This window comes from Astatotilapia calliptera, chromosome 20 (assembly GCF_900246225.1).
Source record: "Astatotilapia calliptera chromosome 20, fAstCal1.2, whole genome shotgun sequence".
NCBI classification, from domain to species: Eukaryota; Metazoa; Chordata; class Actinopteri; order Cichliformes; family Cichlidae; genus Astatotilapia; species Astatotilapia calliptera.
Window position 1 is genome coordinate 1,979,967 of NC_039321.1, and position 17,075 is coordinate 1,997,041.

Sequence of the window (17,075 nt, forward strand, 5' to 3'; positions counted from 1 at the left end):
GAGTGACGTCATGCTCCCTGTAACTCCCATAAAGAATTTATTTATATTGTAAAAGAAATATTAGAAAAACACATGAATACAGGTGACCTACTTCTTAACGATTTTCACGACATGCGTTTTTTACTTTTATCTTAAGTCTCACTGACGCTTCTGCTGCGAGTATCTCATAAACAGCATCTCCAAGATGTGGCGATAGTAAAATTGTCCAGCAGGTGTCACTGTGGAGATGTTTTCAGATCGTCTCGAAGCCTGAATATAATTCCAGCACACATGCGTGGCGTGTTTCGTGTTTCATGAAGCCTCGCTTTGCACATCACGGCCATTAACCAGCACACAGTGAGGTTTGGAGAAGAAGAGACGTGGCTTCAGTTACAAGTTCTGCCTGTTTATTAAAAGAAATCAATTAATTACAAAAGAAAATAAGATATGTTCAATAACACTTAATGGCATTCATAAAGAAAACCGAGCTAAGCCTGAAGTTGTTTAATTGCATATCATAAGTATTACTGTGTCAACGACAGGGCAAAGTAAACAGCAGCAAAAATCTTATTGAAAATCATATCAGACTGTGAACTTCTGGGACTAAATGCACTTTTCACACACAGAAACATGCACTAGCAATGAACCTGAGATAAAACCTGCAAGTTAGGACAGTAACTTGGACATAACCTGCAGAGTAGATCAAAACCACAGCTAAGCAGAGCATAAGAGACAGCCGATGAATACATGGGAGCACAGTGGAGTGAGCACTGAAGTAAATGGATGTGACAAGCATGCAAAAATGAGCTGATCTGGCATGTTCTCATTAGTCTTGTTGCAAATTAAAATGATAAAAAAAAAAATGCAGTTCACTAATGTTCACTTGAGGCTCCAGTGAGTTAACCATAGACTTGATGTCCAACTTTACACTGGAAATAAACACGTTTTACAAGGGTGACAGACAGAGACCAAGACGTTTTTGTCTTTCTATCTGCAATTTCCTCCTTTATAACAAACATTCAGGGAGTTGTTTATTTTTAAAACTTAACCTATTAAGTTGTATTAAGGCTTAAAATGTGCACATTTATGGGTGTAGTTGCTGTGAATTTCCAGGGTCTGTAAAAAGACTGAAGTCTTCAAGTACAAAAACAAACCCAGGTGTGAATCCAGAGAGTCTCATTTGTGGTGTGTGAGTGTAGAGTAGGTCTGGTCCTGGTCCCTGCCGGCTGGATTGAGGCTCTGGTAGGTCGAGTCTTCACGTGTAGAACCTGGAGTACAGTTCTCGTAGTGGACGTCCTGAAACAGAGAAAAACTGTCTTCTTCACATAAAAAGAAGAGACTCTGACTTGGTTAAATCATTTGTGCTGGTAAATATTTCCACGTTGCCTCGTTGAACCTCTCAGACAACAGTGTCTCTGTTTGTTGTTGGAGTCTCCGTCTGGGCGGCCATTTTTGTCACCTACCTGTTTGAATTCACCTTCTTGGACTGTAATTTCTGGAACAGTCTACAAACTGAACCATCACACTGTGACTGCTTTATTTCTTTGTTACAGTAGCAGTCTGTCAACAGTGAGAGGAACCAAAGAGAAAGAAAGTCACCTCCATGTTTGTGCCCTCTGAGTTTCCTCTGGTCCTCAACCCTGTGGAACAAACAAAGGATGTTCCTCTGTTAGAGGGAACAATCATTCAAAGTGCACGTGAGGCTGAAGATCACTGCTGCCCCTCCTGTTCTTTCATCCTGCTTAGTTGGACTTTATTAGGCTTCATTTTAGACTTTGCCTTCAGAATCAAAGACTCACATTTGCTCGAGTCTCCTCCTGTGTACTGAAGAAGTGATCCACAATAATTATACTATTTTACAGTTTTCATGGGTCGTGTAGTCAGAATATTTTTCCTGTTTTTACTTCACACGTCTGAAGCAGAGAACATCTGGATCTGATCCTGCTGACAGTGTCCAGAGTTCATGTGTGACACAGTTTAGGATTCAGTTACTTCCAGTGTTTAACATCATCTCTACAAGTCACTCCACTCTCCTCTTAGAGCCCAAAGTGGACAAGCAGGATGAAAAATTTTGATGTTTGACTGCAGCTGTTTGAACAGACTTCAAGTGAAGTGAAAAAAGAGTTTTTGGTTAGAAACGAGACGTTCTGTGTGTTTCTGTGTCTCTGTTGTCTTACCTCTGCTGCTCTTCCTCTTGATGCAGATTATTAGAACAGTCAGTGATGAGAGGATGATGATGAGAGCCAGAGTCAGACCCACAACCAGCAGCACATCTGCAGCTGATTGAGAAGAACAACAAGCTGAAGACATGCGTACAGTATATAGAGCTGTACAGTAAGAACTCATCACCTACAGACTGAAATAATATGAAATAGAGGTTGTGTTATTTTAGCATTTTACAGCTTCTAAAGAACATATTCACCTCAGATTGTTTGCTAATGTCACTTGTCAAACTAAATGAAAAGCATATAACAGGACACATTAAGGAGTAATTATGATAATAATTAAACCAGTTTTCACTCAGGTTATAAAGAATCTGTCAGTGTTTCTACTCTCAGACTCATAGATGGATGTACCTGCAGATGCTGCTCTTTCAGGCTGCTCAGTGCTTCCAGTCAAAGTTAATGAAGGTGTGCAGCTTCCTGTAGTCGTGGCTGATGGTCCAGCTGCTGAACAAGAGCAGAGAGGAAAGTTTGACTTATAAATGTTTGGAGCTGTGAAGAAGAAAAACACAAAGATTCAAAAATCAGCTGAGAAATCAAACGAGCCTTAAATGGATCCACTGATTGAGAAAAAAACAGTTTGGAAAATTTAGTTTTAGATTAAAAAAATGCACTAAAATAGTTTAACAATGAAATAAAATATGAATGTATGTTGAAATATCAGGTTCTTGGAAACAATAAAGACATTTAGGGACATTAATGGTCACCTGTTCATTTCCAGCTCCACACTCTGATTCCTGCTCTCCATCACAGTAACTTTACAAAGTTCACATTCTAAATAATCTTGTTTCTAAATAATTCTGTTTCTATGTTGAGATAAACTGAGTGCTGAGAGCAGCCTGAGCTGTTGGCTCACAGGGATCACTGTACAGACACTGAGCTCATTATTAGAAACTTTGCTCGTGTTCAACATGAACATCCACCACTGGAACAGCAGATATATGACAGGAAATAAGGAACAGCTGAACAGCTCCACTCTGACAACATTTGATTAATGTCAGTAAAAACTCACCGTCTGTGACAGTGACCGCAAAGTCTCTGAATGACCTGCTGGAAGATCCACCCAGTATACAGCTGTACCGTCCTGAGTCAGACTTGGTCAGCTGTGTGATGCTCACATACAGAACTCCTGAATCATATCCAATGTTGTATCTGTCGCTCTGAGCTCTGTTATCAAGTGTAAGAACAAGAATGTTGTGTCCTCCACACTCTCCTCTGCAGAACAACTTTCTGTTTCCAGGTTGTTTAAAGGAACATCCGACTGTGAGAGAGCTTCCAGTTTCTTTATCAAAGTGTTTCAGCTGATCATCGTTTCCATCCAGCAGTGCTGTTAAAGAGACAAACGATCAATAGTTACTATCTGTGCTGAAGATGATGCAGTCTGATCACAATAACTCCAGTTTGATCCACAGTTACACTGGGAGCTGCCCAGTTCAACCAGTCTGACAGAGGAACTGTTGGACTAACTGAGATTTAAACGGCTTCATCATCAGACTGATTGGATTCATGAAAATCAGCTTTTATGACAAGTATAGACTCTAAACTGTGAACCCTTCATGGTTTTAAGTACATTTAAAGTCTGGATGGACGTTTGTGTTGTGAATGTGATTGTCACACATTCATTGAGGAAGAATCCATTTTGCTGTGAGGGGAACTCTTGGAAAGATCAAACCGACGACACAGAAGCAAAAACTCATCAAAGAAAATCAAAGTTACATCAGAAAATCTTCTTTCATTCATCAGCGTCTGTTTCTGACATCAACATTTCATTCACATCATTATCAGCTGACACACTCACTAATATTCACACACACTCGTGTCCCAGCTGCAGTTCATCGGTTACTTAGAGGAGTCCAAATGTAACCAACAGTTGACAGAAGAACAAACTTCAGCTTCTTTAAACCGTCAGCAGCTGTCAGTGAAACTCAAACTTTGCTTCAGGAACAGAAACTAAACATTTCCACAGCTGAAACAGAAACTCACCTTCAGCAACAACGATCACAAACTGTGTGAGTGAAGCTGATGATGAAGATCCACCCAAACCACAGCTGTATTGTCCAGAGTCAGACTCAGTCAGCTTTGAGATGCTCACATATAAACCATGAGAACCAGTCCATTCATATTCAATGCTGTATCTGCCTGTTTGAGCTCTGACATCAGTTGTGTTAATGAGAATGTTTTCTCCTTCACATTCTTCTCTGCAGAACATCTTCCATATTCCTGCAGAATTAAAGGCAAATCCAGCTTTAAAATCTCCTCCAATGACTCCATAGTGAAGAATCTGAGCATCGGTGACTTCAGGGTTTCCCTCCTGCAGAGCTGTTGGAAACATGAACCATCAACAGTTACTGTTTGTACTTCCTGTAAGAAGCTGCAGTCTGATCACAACATTCACACACAGACACACTGAGACTAAAGTCTGAATAACAACAATGATTCATGTCAAATACATTTTATTGTCTAAAGTGGTGGAAAATCTTCTTCCAGTCGACACGACTCAAAATATATCTGAACATGTTTCCTATGCATGAATAAAATGACAATAAAAGATGAAGATAAACAAAACATGTAAATGACTCATAACTCCTCTGTGTGGTACTTGTAGTAATTATGTGTTGAGAGATTGAAGCAACAGCTCAACATGCAAGTTTTTCATGTGTTTCATCCACAGGAAGTGATGTCATCATTTAGTTTAAATGTACTGCTGGTGTCAAAGTTCATGAAGCAACAACAAAACCAGTGATGAAGTTTTTATTTGTTGTAATTTAGTTTTACTGAGTAAATGAAATAATCTGATGATTGAAAGCAGCAGTTTTTCCCCTTTATATCACTGACTACAGTTTGTTTGAGGACGTAACAAATACTTGCAATGAACGACATGTTATTGAGTAATTTATGACTCTATTTCAAAGCTCTGAAGCCAAACTCAGCAGCTGATGTGAGTCAGTTACTTTATGTGAATGATTTCAGTTCATTCCAGCATTTAAACTCTGTGCAGTCGTATTTCTGTTCAGCTCCAACAGGACAAACAGGAAGAATTAGGAAATAACTTTTCACACAACTCTGGGTTTGAAGATGCTGACAGATTTCACTCACGTCACTCACAGGTTTATATTTGTTTGCAGGTAGTGATGTCATTTTGTCAAATCTATATGCACTGTGCGAGTGAACTGTGAATAGTCACAGTGAAGAAACATGAACATGTAACAGTAAAAGCAACAAAATGTGTTTTTGTCTTTCAAAGAAAAATTCATTGACTTGATCAACAAGTTTGTATTTTCAAATAATAACTGAAAGTATCAGGTGGAGTTTTTATTTTGATGTTACAGGTTATTTTGAGGACGTAACAAACACTTGTAAGAAACCATCTTTGAAAGGACGAATCCTAAAGCCAAAGTGAGCAGCAACATGTCCATGAATGTCTCACTGTGATGGTTTCTTCTGTCCATACTGGCCACAAACACATCCATGAAATCATGAATAAAAGCAGTTTGAATGGAAGAAGCGTCCATGAAAGTGACTCATAGTGACTCTGATCATCATGTTTAACAACAGAAACATGTTGAAGAAGGAGAGTGACAGAAAGAACAAGTGAATGTACTCACAAAGGAAGAAGCAGCAGATCAGAGTGTGACGGACTTTCATGATGAGGCTCTGATGGTTCACTGCTGCCTCTCTTCTTCTTCACTGGAAACCAGGAACTTGTGACGCCTCACTTCTCTGACTGAAGGAGTCCCTCCTCCAAACACCACAGCACCTCTACACTCCTCCCCTCTGCATCTGTCTGTGAGTCTGCTGCAGGGCCTCAGGCTTCCTCCTTATATTTATAGTATTATGTGCAAAGTGGAAATACAATGATGACACTTGACTCTGTTAAATTCAGCACAGTGACCAAAACCTCCAACAATGATCATCATTCATCATGAAATCATTTCTCTTACTGTATCTGAAGAACTTTAGTTTGGGATCATTTAGAAAAACAGTTTGGGTCAAATGTTAGAAAAGAGTCAGACTTTCTTTCTTCTCACAGTTTGTTTAACATGAGTTTCAAATCTTTGCACATTTAAATACATCTATGAACAGAATATGAAAGAACAACAGTTCTGATATTATATCAAACATTTCAATCACCTTGTGGTTCAAAGTGGTATTACATGACAGCCTCGTGTAATACCACTTTGAACCACAAGGTGACGCACGAGTCAGTGTAGCATCCAGTACGTCCTCAGTCCGACATCAGACATCCCAACATTATTCCAGTTAGCTCAATATTCCAGTTCCAGGAATGCAGGAATGTTACTGTCACACTCAGCCAACTGATCCTCCTGAGACCCAAAAAAAAAATTCTTTTGACAGAGTAAAGTTTAATATTAAACAAATTAAATAAATAAATCAGCTGTAATCTGATATTTGTGACCTACCGGAGACTGAGAGAGAGCAACTTATGTTTTTGGAAACATTTGAAGTGTTGCTGATGTAGAATATTTAGCTGATCTAGAGTTTAGAAATGTGTTATTGTAGAATATAGAACTATTGTAGAGACACTGTGTGTAGAGTAATAAAGGCCTCACTCTGTTGTGAACTTAGATTGTAGGAGGCTTCTCCCCCACTGAGTGGAAATTCCCCAGAGGAAGCTTTAGGGTGGGGGTTGCAACATTTATGATACTTGTAACTGTGGTCTAGAAGGGAGAGGGGTTTTATGACCTCTAGGGAGTCACCTACACCCACAGTGTTTTAACTGTCACGCACACACATCCACACGCACAGTCACTCATGTGCACACACATACACACAGGTATGCGCACACACTCACTCATGAGCACTCACATAGACACAGACAGAGTTTGCAGCACACCGTAGGGGGGTTTTATGATGGGGTTGTTTCTATAAAGCTGGGTGGAACTAACAAAGGGATGAAGATTTTTGCAGAGGGACACCGGCCTCATCTTCCCTTCTAGAAGTGCATGCTTAAATGAAGAAGAGTAAAGATAAATGAAGATGAATAAAGATGAATAAAGATTTTGTGAAAATGACTACTGAGTCCGGTGCCATCTCTGGATGCTCGAGGAATAAAAAGAACCGGGGTAAAACTGATTTCGCGACACTGAATTCCAGTGTAAGGCTGAGGGTTTATCTGTTTATCTGTTTATCGGCCTGTTTTCTGTTTGATGTAATCAGAGGACTACCTGCTTGGTGTTTGTAGGCAACTGTCCCAGGTTCATGTTTCATGGTAAAAAAAACGTTTCAATGGTATTTCAGTATGATTATAACTGAACTGATTATGACAGGAGACCTACAGTTTAATGTTGTTTAAGCACACATGTTATGAATTTTATAAATCAACAGGATGAAGGAACAAATCAAACTCATTCGAAATATTCTACAAGCTCTCGCATTTCTCAACATTGTTACCTTCAGACTAATGTATGACGATGGAGCTCTTTCTCAGTTTGAGACAAAGTTCCCAGACAGGTCCAGCCCACTGTTCTTACTCTGATTTCACAACAACTATTATGGAATCAAAAACCTCAAAGTGCTGACTGACTGCTAAATACATCTGTAAAATCTGTCATATAATTTCTTTTATTTGCATCAGTGTGAAGAGAACGTCTCTGTATGTAATGAGCCTGTCTGCAGCCAGCAGCCGCCTGTGTACTGTGTGCTGAATCACTCCACCCTGTCTTTCTGTAGGCCTGTTTGTGTGGCAGGTCTCATGTACTGGAGGGTTAGTGCAGCTGGATTTCCACCAGTGACACTGACAACATCTGGCTGGTTCCCCTCCCTGAGACACTTTTTGAGTTTTGCTTTGGGTTCTTGAATCAAACAGCACTGTGTGCAGCATTTCTTCACCCACACACTCATTTACTGCTGATTATACTGACTAGACCCACCATGGTTATCACTCTATCCAATGGCTGTTAATAGCAGTTATCACTCCCAAGTATGGCTCAGATTGGCCCTCCTGTTCTGCAGCTTCACCCCAGCACAGTCTATCCTCCAGTTCCTGGGGCTTCTCCTGAACCTGCTCCTTCACCCATCCCTGTTCCCGGGGTGAGAGCGACCGGGGCCCGGCCTGCACCCGCGCCAGTTCCTCAGGTGGGGACAGCTGTAGGGCTGCAGCTATTGATTATTTTAGTAATGGAGTAATTATTTTTAAAATGTGCTGTTCAAATGAAGCTGGCTTGACTTGAATATTAATACTGAGTTGACAGAATCCACGTGTATTGCATAAAGACACATAAAAAGTAAAGACTTTATATCCATGTATCTGATAACAGGAGTTCTAAACTAAAACTCCTCCAGGTGACGGTGTCACGGCAGCTGCCCTGGAGTAAAACACAAACACAAGATTAGAGCCTGACGTCGGGGCGGTGAGGTGATGTCAGGCACTGCTGCCCAGATTAAAGTCTCCAGGTTCAAGGGTCTTGGTCAGCTGGGGTCTTTCTGTGACATTCATGTGCTCTCCCACGGTCCAATGAGACGGTTGTCAGGTTGTGCCCAAAACATATAGGTGTGTATATGAGAGAGTGTGGTTTCTGTCCTTTCTGACTTGCGACCTGTGCAGGTGGACCCGCCTCTCTCCCTGTGACAGCTGGGACAGACTCCACCCCTGTGACCCTCAGCTGAATAAGCAGTTAACAAAAATGATCCACAGAAATTCCTCCGTTTGCAGTTCAGTAGGTAACGTGCTCATCACATCCACTGATTGTGTTGTTGTTGTAAGTTAGGGTAACTGGAACAGCTGCTCTTTCACAGACTGGACCCCACATCAGCTCCCTACTCCATCCTGTAGTACAAACTGGTGTGACACCAAAGTCTGTTCCAGACAAATAATCTGATTCAGTTCAAACACCAACATAGTGCTGACCTAAAGAACACCAAAAGTCACAGGAACGCTGTGGAAATGTGGGATTTGCAGCAGGACTGATGTGGATTACAAAGTGAAGGCAGACTTATGATGTTTCAACCACTGTAATAATAATAGAATAAGAACACCATCCTTGTAGCTGCTGCGTATGCTAAGGTTTTACAGTGGGGCAAAAAAGTATTTAGTCAGCCACCGATTGTGCAAGTTCCCCCACTTAAAATGATGACAGAGGTCAGTAATTTGCACCAGAGGTACACTTCAACTGTGAGAGACAGAATGTGAAAAAAAAATCCATGAATCCACATGGTAGGATTTGTAAAGAATTTATTCGTAAATCAGGGTGGAAAATAAGTATTTGGTCACCTCAAACATGGAAAATCTCTGGCTCTCACAGACCTGTAACGTCTTCTGTAAGAAGCTTTTCTGTCCCCCACTCGTTACCTGTATGAATGGCACCTGTTTGAACTCATCATCTGTATAAAAGACACCTGTCCACAGCCTCAAACAGTCAGACTCCAAACGCCGCCATGGCCAAGACCAAAGAGCTTTCGAAGGACACCAGGAAAAGTATTGTAGACCTGCACCAGACTGGGAAGAGTGAATCTACAATAGGCAAGCAGCTTGGTGTGAAAAAATCAACTGTGGGAGCAATCATCAGAAAATGGAAGACATACAAGACCACTGATAATCTCCCTCGATCTGGGGCTCCACGCAAGATCTCATCCCGTGGGGTCAAAATGATCATGAGAACGGTGAGCAAAGATCCCAGAACCACACGGGGGGACCTGGTGAATGACCTGCAGAGAGCTGGGACCAAAGTAACAAAGGTCACCATCAGTAACACACTACAACGGCAGGGAATCAAATCCCGCAGTGCCAGACGTGTTCCGCTGCTGAAGCCAGTGCATGTCCAGGCCCGTCTGAAGTTTGCCAGAGAGCACATGGATGATACAGCAGAGGATTGGGAGAATGTCATGTGGTCAGATGAAACCAAAGTAGAACTTTTTGGTATAAACTCAACTCGTCGTGTTTGGAGGACGAAGAATACTGAGTTGCATCCCAAGAACACCATACCTACTGTGAAGCATGGGGGTGGAAACATCATGCTATGGGGCTGTTTTTCTGCCAAGGGGACAGGACGACTGATCCGTGTTAAGGACAGAATGAATGGGGCCATGTATCGTGAGATTTGGAGCCAAAACCTCCTTCCATCAGTGAGAACTTTGAAGATGAAACGAGGCTGGGTCTTCCAACATGACAATGATCCAAAACACACCGCCCGGGCAACAAAGGAGTGGCTCCGTAAGAAGCATTTGAAAGTCCTGGAGTGGCCTAGCCAGTCTCCAGACCTCAACCCCATAGAAAATCTGTGGCGGGAGTTGAAAGTCCGTGTTGCTCGGCGACAGCCCCAAAACATCACTGCTCTCGAGAAGATCTGCATGGAGGAATGGGCCAAAATACCAGCTACTGTGTGTGCAAACCTGGGCCCTGTGCTTCGTACGTCGCTTACTACATCCAAGATCAAATGAAACATCCAAGACCAAACCATCGCGCTAACCGTGAGCGCGCTAATCCGGTTCCCCGAACACACCTGCTGTTGACGATTAGTACAGCTGGATGAAGTAATGTGCGATCACTGGGTGCCGTAAAAGGGGATACGCATCGATAGCAGAAACAGTGATCGGCAACCCTCTGATTGGTCGGCGAAAATGTCGAAGGAGCGCGCTCGGCTCGGTATTTTTCGGCAGCAGAGCAAGAACTCCTGAGTGAGGGATTTCAGGAGTTTCAGAGTTAAATCAGAACGCAAGGGAACACTGCAAAGGCTGCAAAAGCAAGGAGAGAGGGCTGGCAGAAAGTTGCTGACAAATTAAACTCGTAAGTAATTTAATAATAATAATAATAATATATTGGATTTATATAGCGCTTTTCAAGGCACCCAAAGCGCTTTACAATAGCACTATTCAGTCACTCTCACATTCACACACTGGTGGAGGCAGCTACAGTTGTAGCCACAGCTGCCCTGGGGCAGACTGACAGAAGCCAGGCTGCCATATTGCGCCATCGGCCCCTCTGGCCAACACCAGTAGGCGGTAGGGTAGATTTATTATATTACACTATATTAACCAATATTATATTACATTATATTATATTATAATATGTTATATTATATCCCCTTTCACATTAGAGCCACAACAGGACCCACTAGAACATGGGAACAAGTAAAAGTGGAATACAGGAGTATTCTACAGAATGGTAATATTTATCTCTTAGATTGCTTGTCGTCTCTTGGAAAGAGACCCTGGAATAATCTGTTTGTTTGTTCATAACAGCAACAAAGAAAAGGGCAGAGCAAAAAAAGACAGGTGGTGGTCCTGCACCCCCTCGTCAACAAGTTGGTTAAGTAAATAATACCCACACGGGAATATCGATATCTCTCTATGAGCACACTGTCGCGCTGAGCTAAAGGATCCTGTCTGTCCCGCAATATACGCTGAATTCTGAGGACTCTCCTTATCAATCTTGCACCTTCCTCAATGGGTTGCTCGCGTATACGGACAGGACATGGCTGCGACAGACTTCCCAAATCCACCTTCGCTTTTATAGCCGTGGTCTCTCATCTTGATTACACGAAGTAATTTACAATTACTACTCTGAAATATGAATTACATCTGTAATAATCACATACATGTAATAGAATGTTAATAGTACATTTCCCTTTTTTAGGGAATGACCTGTATGTATCTGTGTGACATCAATAAAAGGATCAGGTGCTGCATTATCTTTAGTTACATTGATAATATTTATTTATGGTGAAACAGTGGTGGAATATCGCTGTTGCTTTCGTATAAATGAAGCGGACATACCTGCGTGGCCGCGATCTAATCCTGTTTACATAAAGTAAACCTGCTCGGGAGCAGGTTTACGCTTACGGCTCTGTTGCTATGACAGCAAGTCCCGGATGAGCTTCGGGGAACCGAACGATCCAGGATCACGCGAAATCGTCAACAATCTAATCCAGCTAACTCACTTAGCGAGGTACGAAGAACAGGCCCCTGGTAAAGACCTATAGTAAACGTTTGACCTCTGTTATTGCCAACAAAGGTTATGTTACAAAGTATTGAGTTGTATTTTTGTTATTGACCAAATACTTATTTTCCACCCTGATTTACGAATAAATTCTTTACAAATCCTACCATGTGGATTCATGGATTTTTTTTTCACATTCTGTCTCTCACAGTTGAAGTGTACCTCTGGTGCAAATTACTGACCTCTGTCATCATTTTAAGTGGGGGAACTTGCACAATCGGTGGCTGACTAAATACTTTTTTGCCCCACTGTATATGGTTTGCTGTTAGCTCTGTGTGGCTAACCAGCTGATTAGTCTGATGCAGATCCATCAAGTGATTCCAAATGAACATTTAATGCAATGGATTCACTTAAAACACTCAAATAAAACAGAAGAATTCAAAGTTGTCTCTGTTTAGGGTTGAGTAAAATATGAAATCTATAACATTTAATTATTTTTCTTAGTGTACAAAAAACAGACTGATCAGGGGAGGTAATGTGTTTTGTTGTTTTTAATAACATGTACATAATATTGGCAGTTTCATGATACTGAGGGGAGCGACTGTTTCTGTCCAGGGTGGGAGGGGTCAGAAGACATTTTTCGTGTCAGTCTCGGGGTCCTGGAGGTGTCGAGGTGTTGGAGAGAAGGAAGACTGCAGACACCTTCTCAGACAAATGGATGACACGCTGCAGCAGAAAGACTTCACAGTGTCCACGGGGCACTCGTGTAGGATGATGGGGGCTGGTGGGGCTGGTTCTTCCTGCAGACGTTCCAGCAGCTGCAGTTCCTCTAACAGCCACTTCAAGCTGACTCCAAAGTGAGTCAATATTTACAGTTTTCAGGGTTTGTGTTCAAACTTTAAACCTGAGGCACTGAAACAAACCCAGGCGTGAATCCAGAGAGTCTCATGTGTGGTGTGTGAGTGTAGAGTAGGTCTGGTCCTGGTCCCTGCCGGCTGGATCGAGGCTCTGGTAGGTCGAGTCTTCACGTGTAGAACCTGGAGTAAAGTTCTCGTAGTTGACGTCCTGAAACAGAGACAAACTGTCTTCTTCACATAAAAAGAAGAGACTCTGACTTGGTTAAATCATTTGTGCTGGTAAATATTTCCACGTTGCCTCGTTGAACCTCTCAGACAACAGTGTCTCTGTTTGTTGTTGGAGTCTCCGTCTGGGCGGCCATTTTTGTCACCTACCTGTTTGAATTCACCTTCTTGGACTGTAATTTCTGGAACAGTCTACAAACTGAACCATCACACTGTGACTGCTTTATTTCTTTGTTACAGTAGCAGTCTGTCAACAGTGAGAGGAACCAAAGAGAAAGAAAGTCACCTCCATGTTTGTGCCCTCTGAGTTTCCTCTGGTCCTCAAACCTGTGGAACAAACAAAGGATGTTCCTCTGTTAGAGGGAACAATCATTCAAAGTGCACGTGAGGCTGGAGGACAACAGTAAAGCAGGGGTAACAGTTATGCTGTGAAACGTTTAAACGTCATCCAGTTGAATAAATAGCGACTGTTGAGTCGTTGTGTAAAAAGCATTGAAAACTGTTCCAGTGTTTCTTTTTTGTATACTGTGGGATGTGGATGCTACCTCCTGCTGAAATCTGCTGAATTAATAAACTGTATTTCATTGCAGCTCTTTTTTTTAATTGAACATATGTAACTAATGTGAACATTTGAAAATAATTTTTGTGTCTGTGACACATTGTGAATATGCTGGAAACATAACCTCTGTATTTGCTGTGCTTGCACCATGTGAGGATGAAGACTATCAGAACCAACAGCCCGATGGTGCAGGTGGTTATCAGCCAGTGAGACAATAGAAGGTGAGTCATTAAAAACAATATTAGACTCTGGCTGGTGCCGAGGGTCCACCCCTTTACAAAATATGCAGAAACACACACACCGATGACGGTGATGGAGGCCTGGGCGGTAACCTTGTCCACATCCGTGATGACCTCACAGGAATATTCAGCGGTGTCGTGTAATTGGACGTCCATTACTCTGAGTGTACCGTTGTCAAAGATCATGTACCTACACACAGATGGAGAAGCACACGTGTACAACCCAAATCCAGAAATGTTGATGTTGACTTTGATGGCAACAACACGGAGATGTTAGAACAGACGAAAGGGCGAAAGTGGGAGGAACATGTTGCATCTCATTGGGTTAATTGCCAGCAGGTCGGTAACATGGCTCGGTACAAATAAGAGCTTCTTTGAGAGGCAGAGTTTCTCAGGGATTGTGATTATAAAAACGAAGCATCGGCAGAGCTGTGCCGTTTCACAACAGTGACTGTTGGTGACACCTGAAAGTGCCCGGAAACAAAAAATCAGCAATTTCTCTAAGCGTGACTACTGAGGCTAAAAGTAATTGCACAAACTAACAGATTTTGAAGGATTTAGCTGAATACTTGGATGAAAATAATCTGACGTTTGAACCACACTAAATGCTGCTTCCTCTCTGGAGATGCTCTCCTTCACTTTCCTGCAGCTGCCTTCAGTTGCTGCTTGTTTGTGGCTCGCTCTGTCTCACTTGTCTCACTTTTGGATGTGAAGCTCTGTGCAGTCAGTTTTGACAGAATCTGAGCCGAGTATTTACACAGCAACGTGTTCAGAATGTTCTGAGAATGGACAGAAACATAGCGAGTGTGTGCTTTTGTTTACTTTTTATCGACACTAGACTCTGATAGTTTCCGGTCGCCTTGCCTCCAGACCACCTGGTAACTGCCCAGCCGAGGATCTACAGCGAAACAACAGTCCAGGAGGACGCTGGTACCTCGGAGGGCGCGAACGTCCTGGGGACCCGTCAGGATCACCGTTCGATCTGAAAGTAACAGAGAAGTTACGACAGAGTGTTTTTAGCATCTGCTTACAAAGTTTTTCTGTAAAGGCTGCAGTGCTGAGTTGTAATTCAAACTGAAGGTTTATTTTTTGTGGCCAACTTAAAAAACAAAAAACACAAGCACTAATTTTTTTTTATTAATCCAGGAGAAGGTTGAGGCCAAACAAGTCAGACTCTGACTCTGAAAGTTCGGCAGCATCATGAATGTCTGACTTTAATCAAATCCACCATGTAGCTGAAGGTTTGTGCCCATTTTCAGTGCTGCAATTTTTACATTCATGACAGAACAAAGAGGTGAGTGTACTCACAGGTCAGAGAGGAGTGACGCACTTTCATGATGAGGCTCTGATGGTTTGCTGCTGCCTCTCTTCTTCTTCACTGGAAAGCAGGAACTCACGTCTCTGAAAGAGTCCCTCCTCCAAATACCACAGCTCCTCCACGCTCCTCGCCTCTACATCCATCTGTGCGTCATGTGTGTGAGCTGCTGCTGAATTTAATTTTGTGTACCACCTTATATGTTACACATATTTACACTCCTGTTGACATTTACTGTTAAAAAGAAGAAAAACTGATTTGGGTCTTTAAAGTTCTTATTTTCTTTAAACCTGTGAAATACATTCTCACAGTGCAATCGGACTTTTATTTGCAAACTGCTGCACTGAAGGAACAGTGACGTTTATTTATCTTAAAGATCCGTCGTTTCTAACTGACACGGCACAGGGATGCTGGTTCTCTCAGCCTTCTTCTTTCAGCTGTTCCCTTTAGAACCTCTGCAGTCCTCCTTCACCACGTCCATGAATCTCCTCTGAGGCCTTCCTCTTCCTCCTGTCAATCGGCTTCATCTTTAACATCCTTTGTCCAATATGTATGTATTTTTTATTTATTTTTCCCTTTATTTTCAGCCATAGTTTGTAACTATTTGTGTGTATTTGTGTTTTTTGGAATGAAATTCTGGTTGAATGTAACCCTCAGCCTCGCCTCCTGACGGTGAGCTGTCCCTCTGATGTACTGCTCACTCACACCGAGGATCTCAACATCTTTGTGCCACCTGTGGAACTGTATATAGTATTATACTGCTAGCAGGCCTCTGTGCAACTGCAGGAGCAAGTAGTTACAAATAAAAAACAGCATTATAGGAAAGAGTGTAGAAGCAGCATTAGAGTCTGGCTGCAAAGGGCAGCACTAACTGCCACTAACACATCTTGATAAGTATAGATAAAAAAAGCTGAACTAGCTAGAGAGCTTAGCGCATCCAGAGACCCCACATGCAGCCACCCACGTGCATAGAAAATGAGGACATGCAGAGAAGGAGAGATGAACTGATGTGTGAGACCATAAAAGGAAAAGATAAGGAGATGTTTTGATAAAAACTGTGTATGAAGGGTACAGGAACACAGAGTACTACATAACAGGAAAAGTAGGCTCTGAACGAGGAACTTTGAAAAAGTATACATGTGACAGATCGAGGGCCTGCCCTTCAGATCTGCGGGAGGCTTCACGCTGTGAACATCTCCTCTTATACATGGGTAAATAAGGAAGTTCTTGAACTGAGACGCCCGTCTCGAGTCGTGTTTCCGCCGGGTCAGAATCCAAGAATCGGGAGCGACGACAGCTGGTGACACAGCGTCTCCAAACCAAACATCACAGCAGGTCTTTAACTTTCACTCTTGCTGCTCTCCTTCTGTCACAAATCCCTCCTGACACTCATCTCCACCCGCTCCACCCCAAGTATTTAAACTCATCCACATTCACTTTCTTGACTCCTTGAATGTTTCCATCTGTCTCCCTCTCTTTCACACACACGTATTCCATTTTGCTTCCCTGATTATATTTGCTTCACCTGAATCATGAAATCGCAGGACCCCAGAAACCTTATGATTTGTATTTATTTGTTGATTGATTTCGTAGCAACAACCATAAATATCAGATCTAGAGGCAGTCGTGTACAGAGGACCCTCCTGTATGAAGTCTTACACATGGCCTGAAAAATCTAAATGTCAAAAATAAAAAGATGAAGAAAAACAAAGCAAACAAAAGCAGACACGTGTGTAGTTGTATCATTTGGTTGTGTAACGAATAAACACCAATATTTGTTTTTA

At 42.1% G+C, this 17,075-nt stretch overlaps 1 protein-coding gene across 1 annotated transcript; it reads right to left on the minus strand.

Annotated features, from left to right (window-relative positions):
* Positions 1-249: 249 nt before the first annotated feature.
* LOC113012797 (neural cell adhesion molecule L1-like) lies at positions 250-15,782 on the minus strand. Its single transcript, XM_026153116.1, has 5 exons — positions 15,285-15,782; positions 14,799-14,958; positions 14,039-14,166; positions 1,579-1,619; positions 250-1,275 (listed from the first exon to the last, which is right to left on the minus strand). The coding sequence occupies exons 1-5, from the start codon at positions 15,310-15,312 to the stop codon at positions 1,156-1,158; spliced, it is 477 nt and encodes a 158-aa protein (XP_026008901.1). The 5' UTR covers positions 15,313-15,782; the 3' UTR covers positions 250-1,155.
* Between the last annotated feature and the right edge of the window lie 1,293 nt (positions 15,783-17,075).